The sequence below is a fragment of the Gopherus evgoodei genome, chromosome 3, assembly GCF_007399415.2.
Source record: "Gopherus evgoodei ecotype Sinaloan lineage chromosome 3, rGopEvg1_v1.p, whole genome shotgun sequence".
NCBI classification, from domain to species: Eukaryota; Metazoa; Chordata; order Testudines; family Testudinidae; genus Gopherus; species Gopherus evgoodei.
In genome coordinates this window covers 16026089-16040354 of record NC_044324.1, presented here as the reverse complement: position 1 = coordinate 16040354, position 14266 = coordinate 16026089, and the positions used below count along the sequence as shown (strand labels likewise).

Here is a 14266-nt window from a genome sequence, read left to right as displayed (position 1 = left end):
TGGCTAGTGCGCATTACATCCATCTGGACAAGCCCCAAACTGCTTTATTTTTTGGTAAAGTGGAGATTTTTCTCAGAGTTATTTAGACCTAGTTTTGTTGCTGTATAATAAAAATTAAAGATGTATCATGCTGGTAGGATTCCTTTGCTAGATTTCCTAGGACAAGTCATCAAGGTAATGTTACTATATTATACAATTGCATCATCACCGTCCTAGACCACTGCCAGATCTGCTCTTTTATTCTATCTCCCAAGTCGGAATGAATCAAATGATCTTGCTGAAGTCCCTCAGTAGCTGTAATATCTAATTTGTGAAAGGAATGCTTGACGCAAAATAGCCGATGCCAGTGAACATCAAGGAGGGATGAGAGAAGCAGTTTGCTAGCCTTATACCCACAATAATGAAATGTATACCGGGGAACTAGTTTACAGCAAATGGAAGGGTGAAATCTTTAAGACAGTTGAAACCTTTGAATAGGTTTTTTTGTGAGGATTATTGGGGTTTGCAGGATATTGAATGAGAATCGGTGAGGTCCTACTGTATGTAAGATGTCAGTGAATGCTGAGTAACATATCCATTTTCACAGGCAAGAGGGCTCTATTTATTAGCAAATGCTTCTAAAACAATTTCAGCTCTGTACTGACGTACACCTTCTTTAGATCATAATACCCACCCACCCAGGCATCTCCTCTTTCTTTTGTTGTTTCTGTTAAAGTGGGAGGCTTTGTGCTGCACGTCATGGAAGTGGGATGACTGTCCAGAGAATCTTAACAGTAGATGGCAGCAGATACTGCAGTATGTTTTTCTGCATGTCTCTAACCCAGGTTTTTTCCCCTCCTTTTAAAGGCTGTGTCATAATAAACAGACGAAGGTGTATCTCCCAGAACCTCCCTTTCCTCATGCTGAGGTAAGCAAATACGGAGGCACCATGTGTGATCAGTGCCAAGATTAGGTGGCTTCTTAAAAGCCAGAGCTGCACGAGCCCACTCTCTTTCTGTGACTAATCCTTTTGGATCTGTGAAATAGTCCTTTTGACCATTGGTCACACAATTGGCTTTCATTCCATTATTTATGAAAATAGTTTTTGGGGAGGAAGATGTCAGAATGTACCATTAACCCTACCATTATTATTGTAAGTCTGATGAAAATGTTACTACGCAATATCCGCTCCTCCATTTTACCTGCCTTCATGGAAAGGGGTCTGATACCAACACGTGTGTTTGCCCTTATCGAACTCTGAGTAGAAATATGCTCTTTGTTCAAACCAAGCCACTAATTTCAAAGTGCATAGAGACTAAACCTTGCTGTTGGGGATGAAGCTACCTTCCTAATCGAAATGGACACTCATGTTGTCTAGAGTTAAGATACTATTAATCCTCTATTTCAAGATGCCTTATCAATATACAAGGAGCTGAAATCATAAGTGCTCAGTGTTGTCTGCTATTTGCAAAGGAGTGTCCTGGGTGAGCACGATGCTGAAGCAAGTAAGATTGCTTGACGGCTGGCCCTTTGGGGTCCTTGCAGAATCAAGATGTGCATCTCGGGAGCAAAACTTAAATAGATGTGGCACAACTTCTGCCTTCAAAGAGACTTTTATATAGAATCCATGTATTGAAGGGAACCAATATACACCTCTACCTTGATATAACGCTGTCCTCAGGAGCCAAAAAATCTTGCCGCGTTATAGATGAAACCATTTTATATCGAACTGGCTTTGATCCACCGGAGTGCAGGGCTCCCCCCCAGAGCGCTGCTTTACCGCATTATATCCAAATTCGTGTTATATTGGGTCGCCTTATATCGAGGTAGAGGTGTATCTCCACTTAGAGTAAACGGGAGGCACAGGGACTGAGGAGTGTAGATAGAGGTGGCTTTCTGAGAGAAGGCGGCTAAATTTTCAGAGGAGCCTCTATCTATCTTGTATCTGAGATTGAGCAATTTTGCACATGCACATTTTGTAGGCTAGCTTGTGTATATAAATTCCATCATTTGTGCTCAAAAACATTTGTAAATGCTTTCAAGTGCATAGCTGCAGTCACATAGGTGGAGGCTTCAGATTAAATGCCTTGATCAACACCATGGTCTTTTGCCCTGAAGGGTTTGACCAGTGACCCATCCTTGGAGATGGGTTGGAAATCTCCACTGTCTACCACCTGTATTCCTTGCTTTGAGGGCCTGGTAGGTTCCTGTGGTATGGATATTGATCTTAACGGTGTTTATAAACTCTTTCACTGTCCCCCGTTAGGTAGGTTCAGAGTTATTTTAAACAGGGGCCTTGGTTTTACTTGGTTACTTGGCAAATGCACAAAAACATTTATTCAAATTAAAAGTTTATTGATTAAACACAAGGAGGAACACGAAATTAAAGCAGACCTTTATACTGAAGCTGTGATTGAGTGATTACACAAAACAAACGTACACTTTAATCATGCTTTTGACTTTCTCCTTTTGGAGGCAAAATATCAGTCTTATTTTCGGAACACCTTTCTTTGGTGAAAAAGACAGGATTAATTTTTGATGTGTAGAGAGCATTTATTTATCCTGTTCCTAACAGACACAAGGTGGAGAAGGGACAATAGAAAAGATGGGTGAAATATGGCTTTTGTTGATGGTTTTTGAAACGCTGGACTGCTGGTTAGCAATGAGTGAACGCTTTTGGCTGGCAAGTCAGCCACAACACCTGCTGCTTGGGATCAGGGAGTCATCGGATTGGATCTTCTCTTCTTAAACAAGGCAGGCTTGGATGAATATGGTATAGTTGACTTTGGGATTCGATGAAAAGCCAAGAGAGTGAGAAAGGGGCTAAAAGGAATGAAAGAGGGGCAGAAAATAACACAACAAGGGCAGGGAAAATTATGCAGGATCTTGTGTGCCTCTGCAGTGCTGGCAGTTGCAGATCCCCACTGATGGGCTGAGAATTGAATGTCCTGATGATGTGATGACTTCAGCACTCACAGGTGAAAACAAAATTCCTTGAACACGATTAAGGCCAGCCTGCCAGCCTTGCTCTCAGAAAGAAAGTCCTTTACATGAGCTGAACTGAGTGGCAGTTCAGGGGGATGGGCTGGGATGGGCTGGGCTGCAAGGTGGGTGGGGAGATGAGTGGGAGAACTGATCTGAACAAGTCTTTTCCAAAGTCTCTCTTTAAGAAACCCAAAAGGGGGAAAAGTGGGCATCCTTCTTCATTGCCCACATTATTTTGTCCAGCAATTAGACCTCATAGCTGTCACACCAATTCTGGTCTATTAACTTCTGATTCCACATCTATTTTTTTTACCAAGCTTAATTTCAGCAGTCCTTGGATTATATCAATGTGGCCTTCTTAGTTTAAAGCAGGGGTTCTCAAACTTAGGGTCATGACCCCTCAGGGGGTCGTGAGGTTATTATCTGGGGGGTCGTGAGCTGTCAGCCTCCACCCCAAACTCAACTTCACCTCCAGCAATTATAATAGTGTTAAATATAAAAAGTGTTTTTAATTTATAAGTGGGGGAGTGGTCACACTCAGAGGCTTGCTGTGTGAAAGGGGTCACCACTAGAAAAGTTTGAGAAACACTGGTTCAAACTAATCTGGCTTCTTTGTCTGATTCTCTTGCACTTGTTACAACATTGTGTTGTAACTAAATTGACCTGTTTTTCTTGGTTATTGTATCACCTTTGAACTTTTACATACTTTTTATATCTGAGTTTGCAATAGGGCTACGCTTTGTAGGCCCAATAGTCACAATGTTCCCACTGAATAGGAGTAAAATCTGGTCCCTAGTGTTCATTCTTTCCAGGTGCTAAACTATATTTCAAGCAGGGTATGCATTGAATCAAGAATAATGGAAATGTCCACAGCTAACACTCACACACGGTTCTTAAAAACTTACCCTAGTAAATCAGGTTCCAAAGCCTATTCTCAGAGTGCAAGACACTCCAGCCATACTTCCTAATTTACCCTGCGTCTCTCTGCTTTCCAAAGTGTCCTTGTTGGTCCATAGCACGTCTCTGAAGTGACTTCTGTTTCTCTGTATGCTCCCTTCCTACCGCCTATCAAAGGTTTTAAGGTTTCACAACCTTTTTTCCACAACACCAATGAACTGCTTGGTGAAAAAACATCCACCATCAAAGGGTGGATTAATGAAGCAGTCTGTCATGACGGGTGTGTGTGTTTATGCTATGTTAACTGCATCCTCTGATTTTAGTGGAAGCATCTTTAATTCCCTGGGTGGCCTGTTGATGATCAGATACCTCCAAACTATTTTACTGCTGTTAAAAAAATTTGTCAGCTCCATGTGTAGATTAAGTTAATTACTCTGATATCTAAAAATTGTGAGATACAGTTAGAATATTTCCAGTGTTAAGATTAGAGATTCATCTATCCCCTGAGCTAAAAATTCTTTGTCTGCAGCCTAGACTGTCAGTTTCGCTGGCCTTTCTCCCCTCACCCGCAAAAGAAGCAGTAAAAACACCCTGGGGACAATGGTGAGGATATGTTACAGCTAAAACAGTGCCTTTATTCCAGGAATTACTATAAACAGCAACTGAATTCCAAACTGTTATCTTAACACCACAACGTATAAAGATGCTGTAGCACTATCTAGTAAAATCTCAGATAATTGATTATGGAGCTGGGATAATTTATACCCCTGATCCAGTCCATTTAAGTCAATAGAAAGATTAACTACAGTGGGCTTTGCATCAGGCTTCTGATGGTAAATGAGGGAATGATCTAACTGGAACTGTTACAGGTATAGACAAGCAGCAAAGAATCCTGTGGCACCTTATAGACTAACAGACTTTTTGTAGCATGAGCTTTCGTGGGTCTGACGAAGTGGGTATTCACCCACGAAAGCTCATGCTCCAGAACGTCTGTTAGTCTATAAGGTGCCACAGGATTCTTTGCTGCTTTTACAGATCCAGACTAACACGGCTACCCCTCTGATACTTGACACCATGCAAGGTATAGAGAAGCCATTGTTTTGTTCTGTGCCTACCACTCTAGGATCCTGGTTCATTACTAAGGCTCCTAGGCACTATGGTAATAAAAATAATTCATAAGGACAAACAGTATAGTGAGTACTGCTGATTCCACAGTAATGTCCTCTAACACATATTAGGGGTTTGTAGTTGCAACTGGCGTGTGCACTGGGGATTTGAACTGTCTTCTGCTGGCCCCTGGTGATGAAATCAAGGCTCTAATGGGTCTCTTCATTGCTAATTCCTGTCATTTACTGACCACTTTGCAAATACAGGTTTTAAAGTGGTAACAAGTGCTCAGGCAGATTGAAAACTTGGCCCATATTAAAAAGTGCATGATGAGTCTGCTAGTCCATCTGGGGCAGAGGTTTTCAAACTGAGACATGTCCCCGTTCATGGGAGTGAGCAGCAGTGCCAGGCAGTTTAGGCCAGCCTCACGCCACCTCCAGCCCCTGACATGCCTCTTTTTTTATCTGGAGTGTGGGGGGTGGAGCAACCAAAAATTGTAACTCAAAGTTGGGGATGAGGGGAGCTCAGCTCAAAAAGTTTGAAAATCGCTGATCTAGGGCTTCTGGTAAGGTCATAAATGACTGTAGTGAGGTGCACTTCAGGAGAACACACACATCAGATTTATAGCCCCTAAGTTTGCTTCCTTTTATTTTATAAAATACATGGATCCAACTTTATTAAAAAAAGCGGTAAATACCTACAATCCACCCCCCAGCGCACTACCACACCCCTGTGCAGGCTCCGGTGCTCTCCACTGTGCAATTGTTCACTCTTAGCATTTGGGTAGCTTTCAAGGAGGCAATTATCTGCTCCTACCTTGATTGGTTCCCTGAGCTGCAATGCAATCCTTATTGTGCTCCCATATCCACTGATGGTTTAATATTACCATGCTGTGTAAAAGGGGTGGAGGTGCATCTGGTTTGGTTTTGGTTTTTTTCCTTTTGGGAAATGTAGAAGCTAGACTGAAAAAGGAAAAAACTCTGGTAATTGAGGCAGTGTGTAAGTATCTGTGCAAGGTATTTATATGGCCTCTGTGAGGTAAGAAAGTACTAGTGTTCCCATCGTACAGAGGGGAATCAGAGGCTAAGTGACTTGCCCAAGGTCATACAGGCAGTTCTTGTGGTGGAGCAGGGACTAGAACCCAGTTCTCCCAAGTTCTAGGTTAGAGTCCTAACCACTAGACCATCCTTCCTCTGTGTGTGTGTGTGTGCGCACGCGCGCACACATACATAATTTCTTTTTAAATCCATGAATCAATCATTTCATGGGAAGAGGACTGTTCAATGGGAACTTCAAGGGCACTGGTAATGAGTATCAGAAACATGAATTAAATGATCACTTGTATGGAAAGAGCATTTAGATCGGACTCTTTCTGATAGAATCATTGTGTGGTGCTTTTTGCAATGGTAGGTTTATCGCATTTGAACAGAGATCAGCTGATGAGCTCAGAGCATCTTTGGGAGAACAGAGTAAGAGAAATTACTCAAATACGCGTGTTAGTTATTTAGATGAGCAGCAGCAATGTGCTTGTTGCTGTATGCCAGTGGAGGAGGGTAGTCCTGGAAACTGATGCTCTCTCGTCACCAAACAAATACAGTATGGGCAGCAGAGTCCAGTCTGCTCCTGAAACTGGATGTTCCCATTACCTAGATAAATGTCCAGTTCTTTTATTTTATTTTTTTGTCATTCTAAGCTTCTATCTTTGGGGGCAATGAGTTATCCAGGTGGTTTATGCACAGTGTGAAAAGTATTTATTTCCTTTTATCGGTTGCTAATGTGTTGCCTTTACCATTTCGCTGCTTGACTGTCCCATTATTCTTATTATATGAGAAGGTAAATAGAAGTACCTGACTTGCCTTCTCCACCATTCATACACCTTGGCCCTCTCCCCTCTTCTATCTCCTCTCTAAACTAAGCGTTCCCAATCTGCTCAGTCTCTCCAAGCCTCTAACTCTCGTCACCGGCCTTTGAACCCCCTTATTTCTCCCATATCCTTTGTGAGATGGGATGACATGGAATTCTGCCCCTCAGAGCATCCTAAACACTTCCTCTCTCTCCTTGTTGTTGATGCTTTTCACCTAATTGTAGCTATATAACATATCTCCTCCCTTTGATCATTGCATAGAATTTGTTGTTCTCCTGGAAAGTGCTGTTTCCTAATGTCACTGAGTTGATTGTACAGGGAATCCCATGCTTCCACTACTGCAGGCCAGAAACGCAGGCTAAGATTTTCAAAGCGACCTAGTAATAAAGTTAATGGAAATTGGATGCTCAAATGCATTGAGCAGCTTTGAAAATTTCTTCCTTTTTTCTTTTACTGGAGCAGCAGTTAAATGGGAAAGTTTTCAGGTGAGTTTCTCCATAATGGCTGGGCCTGCAAGTCTCTGCTGCAAGAAAGTTAGTATCTACCAGTAGGATTTTAGTGGACACTGCAGCCAGTAATTTCTCAAGAGGAAGAACAGAGGTATGGGAAGGGCAATATGATGGGAAAGCACTGAAAAATTGTTGACCGATATCTGGACAGGTGTCGCCTCTGTTCATACAGTTGCACCAGTTCTGTTTTCACAAGCAGTTTTTGTAACTGGAAGGGCTAAGAGCTTGTACTGAGGCAACTTTGGAAGCGTCTACCAGGTTAAAAATAAAATGTAACAAATATTTTGAGTTTAGGGGATTAGTAAAGAGAGAAGGATGGAGTCTTTTATCTCCAGGACGCTGCTTTGACAAAATTTTCAAATGTGACTAAGGGCTTGACTATACATGAAAATTAATCTGGAATAAGGTAGAGTGTGAGTTTAAAGCAAATGAATCATTCTTGCTTTAACTTTGTGTGTGGATGCTCTTATCCTGAAATAGGAGTGCCTTACTTCAAACTAGCTTAATTCACTGCAAAGGGGAAATGGCTAGAAAATAGGCTATTGTCTTTTGACTGCAAGTAGCTGGGGTGGAAGTAATTTGGATTGTTTGCTATGGAAAAACTAGCACTCTCTGACTTGATCTTTGTTTCCTTCCTTCATATACTGGATCCAGCTCACCATATTCAAAGCAATAAATAACAGGAATTAAGTGACGCTTCCACAGCAAAGGGCCTCTGTTAGAGGTGGCCTATAGAGGGGACAAGGAAGGTGAACTAACACATGCATCACTCCCTCCCTCCTTGATAAAATAGAGGCATAGCTATCAGAACTTTTGGATGCAGAACACACACAAAATAAATGGCAATAAATTTTGGCTTTGCTGAACAAAGGATACACAATGGTTACATAGATTTATCCAGTTTATAGTAGCAGTTACTGACCCTATAAATCATGTCTACTGCATTAACGGAAGCATAGCCATTTGGGATTTAAAAAAAAACAACACACAACAAAAAACTCACCATAATTTAGGTTCAATACACTTTACTGTCTCTTATCTCTTAAGCTTTCAGTCAATAAAGAATCTTTCCACAGAAAGAGAGGTCCTAAATGTTTCATGTTTCTGAAAGCTAAAGCTTCAAGACACAATTTTGGAGATACAGATTGGATAAGCACCAGCCAATGCTGCTGACCCTAGCTTGTAGCAGATGGTGCCGTTTTTAACATGGTTTGGTAATCATTGCTATGCTTCTCTATATTGAGGAGACAAAGTGGTTGAGGTAATATCTTTTTTTATTAGACCAACTTTTGTTGGAGAAAGAGACAAGCTTTCAAGCTTACAGGAGCTCTTCCATGTAAGTGAAAAAGCTTCTCTTTCACCAACTGAAGTTGGTCCAAAAAAAGATATTACCTCACTCACCTTGTCTCTCTAATATCCTGGGACCAACATGGCTAGAAGTGCACTGCAAACAATTCTCTTATTGTAGACATGTTCAAATGTGTTCATGTAGCCCATTTCCTGTTCAGATCTCAAAGATGTTTATAAATATTCACCAATTAAATCCCCCTAATACGCTAGTGAGATAGAGAAGTATTTGTTGTTAGGCCCATTTTACAGATGTTTCTCATGGGTCTCTAATGTTTTTATGTATGGCCGGCAGTCATACTACCTCAGGCCATGGCTTCATCAGATAGGTATATCTCCATATATTAAATATCTCATAGAACTGGAAGGGACCCTGAAGGGTCATGGAGTCCACCCTGTGCCTTCACTAGCAGGGACCAAGTGCTGATTTTGCCCCAGGTCCCTAAGTGGCCCCCTCAAGGATTGAGCTCACAACCCTGGGCTTAGCAGGCCAGTGCTCAAACCACCGAGCTATCCCTCCCCCTCAGATATCGCAACTTGGAGCAGGCCTAGTCAGTTACTTATTGGGACCTCCATGAAACACACCATGCTGCAAGGAATAGTGGTGGGGATTCAGTAAGTAGCATTTTCTTGAATCAGTCCTGAATGAATGCCCCCATACTTGATGATGACCTGTTCTGTTCATTCCCTGAGGGCACCTGGCATTGGCCACTGTCAGAAGACAGGATACTAGGCTAGATGCACCTTTGGTCTGATCTGGTGTGGCCGTTCTTATGTACTGTGCTGAAGAATACAGTGGTGCTGGAGATATAAAACCAAGGTCCAAGACATTTGTTATCATTTAAAGAATCTCTGGCTCTCATGATAAGCACAAGAAGCTGCTGTGAAGGTGCTCAGAGGCTTGGAAGGTGGATTAGTGAGCAGGGTGCAGGTGAGATGGCCAGAGTTGCACAACAAATTAAAAGCAGCAAAGAGTCCTGTGGCATCTTATAGACTGACTAACATGCTCCAAAACGTCTGTTAGTCTATAAGGTGCCACAGGACTCTTTGCTGCTTTTACAGATTCAGACTAACACAGCTACCCTTCTGATACTTGACAACAAATTAAATGATCACATGATCTTGGACAATATAGAACTTGCGTACATTTATAAAGATACATTTTACAGTGCATCACATGTCTATGAATCTAAACATATGCAGATAAAATAAGTCAGGTCTTTGATCATCTTCTGACTTAATGGTTCCCCCAGTGCTTAGCAAAGCTTTGAGTGCTGTGTGTAAAATCTTATATTAGAATGGAGATTATGGATCTGTGTACTAGTAGAGTGATTTGGGATCTTTGGAAGAAAGGTATTATATAATTGCCAGTCATAGGATTATCAGTAATTTATTGCAATTTTCCTGGAGCCTTTCCCTGGTTCTGTGGCACATCACACATCCACTTTGGTTTCCAGAGTATAAATTCCCCACGTACTCCACTGAAACAAGATTTACAACTTCAGGTTTAGGATTTTGACATAACTCTGATATGTGCTGCAGTTAGCTTTTGGAACTGTTTCCCTTCTAGGATCTATTGGATTCCAGCCATTTACAGGATAAAACATGTTTTGCCTATTGTCTGCTAAGCCGCTCTGCAGCCAGCTCTTATTACTGGAGGCAACATTTAGATTCTAAATATTGCACTCCAAATGCTTCAATCAGAAATCTTTACCAACCTTAATTATAGGAGTGTTTGCAAGATTGAGTACATATTAACTGCCACAACAGTCAATGGATGCATATTTAAATTTTCCATTTAAAAGCTGAATTGGAATTCAATATTGTGAAGTTGCAGGAGGTGGGGTGCCTCAGACTTCCACGTTGTAAAGACGTAGAGAAAGTCATAAGCCCTTTATGATGTGGTGGTTAATTCGCTGTGATCCAAGAGCCTAAGTGGTAAATATAATGGACGGGCCTGCATGAAGTTTCCATCCTGTACATCAGACCTCAAAGGTAGTGCTGCCAATCAAACCCTTGTGATCCATTTGTGGGCTGGAGTGTAGTTTTACATTGCCTGTGCAGCAGCAGGCAGGCAAACCAACGGCCAAATACATCAAAGACAAAATTGTGCCAGAAAACCCTTTTAGAAGAAGCTGAAAAGGAGAGAAGGTGGAAGTGAGAGAAGAGGAGAAAGTACTTATTTGTCCAATGTGTAGCAGGGCTTCTTTCATAACCTGGAATTGAGGGCAAGTTTCTGTGTTGCATATTCCAGGGTCAGTATTGCATTGACTACAGCAGGGGTAGGCAACCCAGGGCATGCATGCCAAAGGCGGCACGCGGGCTGATTTTCGGTGGCACTCACACTGCCCAGGTCCTGGCCACTGGTCGGGGGGGCTCTGCATTTTAATTTAATTTTACATGAAGCTTCTTAAATGTTTTTAAAACCTTATTTACTTTACATACAACAATAGTTTAGTTATATATTATAGACTTATAGAAAGAGACCACCTAAAAAGGTTACAATGTATTACTGGCACATGAAACCTTAAATCAGAGTGAATAAATGAAGACTCGGCACATCACTTCTGAAAGGTTGCTGACCCCTGGACTACAGGGACCTCTAGTGGTTTAGCCTGACCAATTGCAAACAGTGTTCATTGCTGCTGAACTTGATAACAACCTGCATATACGGTACCTCCAGAACTTGTGGGTGGATGGTGGTTTTTATTTCTTGTTCAGATCCTGTGTACCCAAGAAATGCTGTTGTTTTACAGCAGAGGCATTCATGTTTCTTAGCAGTACAGAAAAGGGATCAGTGCTGCCCCAAGAAACTTAGAATCTGAGTTAAACATAACACGGCAAGAGATAATAGATAAATAAAAGGGAGCAGAGCTCTGGAAAGGCAAGAGTTACAGCACTGAAAGACCACGAGATGCTTATTTTAACGCACTCTTCCTCTTGGTTTCTCTTCTAAAATTGAATGTAGTACAATGGAGACCAGTGTCCAGAATGAAGGTCTCTGGCTTTAAGTCATGGCATGCAAGTTGGTGTGTATAGTGCCATTCACTCGCAAGCAGGATTGTGCAGGATTTCTGTAGAATAGCACAGATGGTTTTGGAAACGCATCGCTTGAGCCTGTGTTGCAGATTCCTACAGCCTGAATGACTGCTACGCTTGGCAGCAGTCAGCACTGTGTGTTCGGGGGTGGAGGGGTTAAATTAAGAGACCCAGTTCTTTTATATACTGACTGGCAGGGAAAGAAAAATCACTCCAATGTTTCCTTTGACTTTATTGATGTATTTAAAATGTTTCCTTTTCTCAATTTCTTAAACCATGGACTATCCATGAAACAATTTATTCAGAAAGCAATTTCCTCAATTCAGAAAGTCAAGGTGTTCAGAGACTATGGCGATGGAGCATATAAGTACTGAGAGAATCTAATCAGATTGTGCCCGGAGGATACATTTATTTATTAAATACAGGCTCCTCCCAACACTCTGGGCAAGTTAGATCCTCATTTTACAGATGGAGAAACCAGAGGCAGAGGAAATAAAACAAAGCTCTACTCTGAAAAGTGGCTTCATAAACTTTGCACCATCTCACTAAGGGGATCTGCCCCCTGTGTGTATTCAGTCATAGCTGGCTGACCTTAGGGGAAAAAAGTAACTTTTACTGCATTTCTTTTAGTCTGGCAGAGCCAACCTAGCTAAGAGAGGGCAAGCTGGAGTGTGTTCCTTCTTGTGGCTCATCAGAAGAGGTTTCCTGTGATTTGAATCTGTTACATCTAAATCCAGTAGTGACAGATGTTGCTCAGGGCAGAATTTCTCAGCATTAACATGACCTGCAAAGAACCATCGTTAACTCTTGGATCCCATAGTGTGTTCAGTGAGACAGCAGCTAGAAGGAGCAGCTTTTTACCAGTAAACTGAAGATACTTTGCTCTGAAGATGATTGAGAGGCACTACATGGGGAACCTCTGCAGAGCCACCTTTCAGAATAGTATTACAGGAAGTCAGGAGCATAACTCCCAGTCCTGTGCTCAGCTCTCCAGACCACACCTCCCTCAGATTGTTTACTGCAACAGTGACTCAATGAGCTCAAGTCTTATGGAATATATGGGAGTGAGCCGTGTATGTTGTGTTGTGAGCAAGACACGAGAAGTCATTCTTCCGCTCTACTCTGCGCTGGTTAGGCCTCAACTGGAGTATTGTGTCCAGTTCTGGGCACCGCATTTCAAGAAAGATGGAGAGAAATTGGAGAGGGTCTAGAGAAGAGCAACAAGAATGATTAAAGGTCTTGAGACCTATGAAGGAAGGCTGAAAGAATTGGGTTTGTTTAGTTTGGAAAAGAGAGACTGAGAGGGGACATGATAGCAGTTTTCAGGTATCTAAAAGGGTGTCATCAGGAGGAGGGAGAAAACTTGTTCACCTCAACCTCTAATGATAGAACAAGAAGCAATGGGCTTAAACTGCAGCAAGGGAGATTTAGGTTGGACATTAGGAAAAAGTTCCTAACTGTCAGTGTGGTTAAACATTGGAATAAATTGCCTAGGGAGGTTGTAGAATCTCCATCTCTGGAGATATTTAAGAGTAGGTTAGATAAATGTCTATCTGGGATGGTCTAGATAGTATTTGGTCCTGCCATGAGGGCAGGGGACTGAACTGGATGACCTCTCGAGGTCCCTTCCAATCCCAGAGTCTATTAATATATTATAAATAACCAGCTATATATTAGGGTTGGGGGTGTTTGTGTTTGTATGTATATATATGTATATGCATAAGCATACAGATATACACAATAATATAATAATAGCCGACCACAGATGTGCGAAAAGTTGGTAAAGTCTCATTATTATTTTATTTCAGCTCATTCAGACAAACAAACTGAAGCACTATCCCAGTATCCATGGAGACTTCAGCAATGATTTCAAACAGCCATGCGTTGTGTTCACTGGACATCCATCCCTCAGGTTTGGGGATGTGGTGCACTTTATGGAGCTGTGGGGAAAATCTAGCCTTAACACTGTTATATTTACAGGTAAGTGAAGTGCTGTTCACAGTATACAACTGATAGTGTGTCATACGTTCTTGTTGGACCAGATTCCGAGGCCTCCCTTGTTCCCCAGTATGATGACTTCAGTAGGAGCTTGTTCAAGTAAGGCTCTCAGGATTGACATTGACAAATAATTTATACTGCATTTCATTCCTGTTAGCCCTGTGGAGTTGATTCTTGCCCTGCATAGCCAGTCTTTGCCTTTTGTAAGCAAGATCTTTGTATGTACTGCAGTAAAATGCCTACAAGAGATCAGCTCTTGGATGAAGAGCAGTTAGCTCAAACTGATCCCTGCCAAGGAAGAAGCGATGCTGATTGGAAATGCTTTGATGAGCTGGCCAAGACTTTGTCTCCAACTTCCATCAAAAGCATACAGCCCTTATTCATCAAAGTGGTACAGAACCTAAGGTTCCTCTTAGACTTCTTGCTACTCTGAGATGACCAGGTCGACTCAGTTTCCAAAATTCCTCCCTTTACCTCTAGCTTGCTAGGAAACTTCATTCCTACCTTCTGGCTGGGGACCTAGCCACAGTGATCTATGAGT

At 41.9% G+C, this 14266-nt stretch overlaps 1 protein-coding gene across 2 annotated transcripts in view; it reads left to right on the top strand.

The window, feature by feature from the left end:
* The window catches only part of INTS9 (integrator complex subunit 9), an 83433-nt gene that overhangs the window by 49785 nt on the left and 19382 nt on the right, over positions 1–14266 (top strand). For both annotated transcript variants that reach the window (XM_030555177.1, XM_030555178.1), the window contains 2 exons: positions 847–907; positions 13536–13707. In XM_030555177.1, coding sequence (XP_030411037.1) covers positions 847–907; positions 13536–13707 — 233 coding nt within the window. The remainder of the gene's footprint in view (positions 1–846; positions 908–13535; positions 13708–14266) is intronic.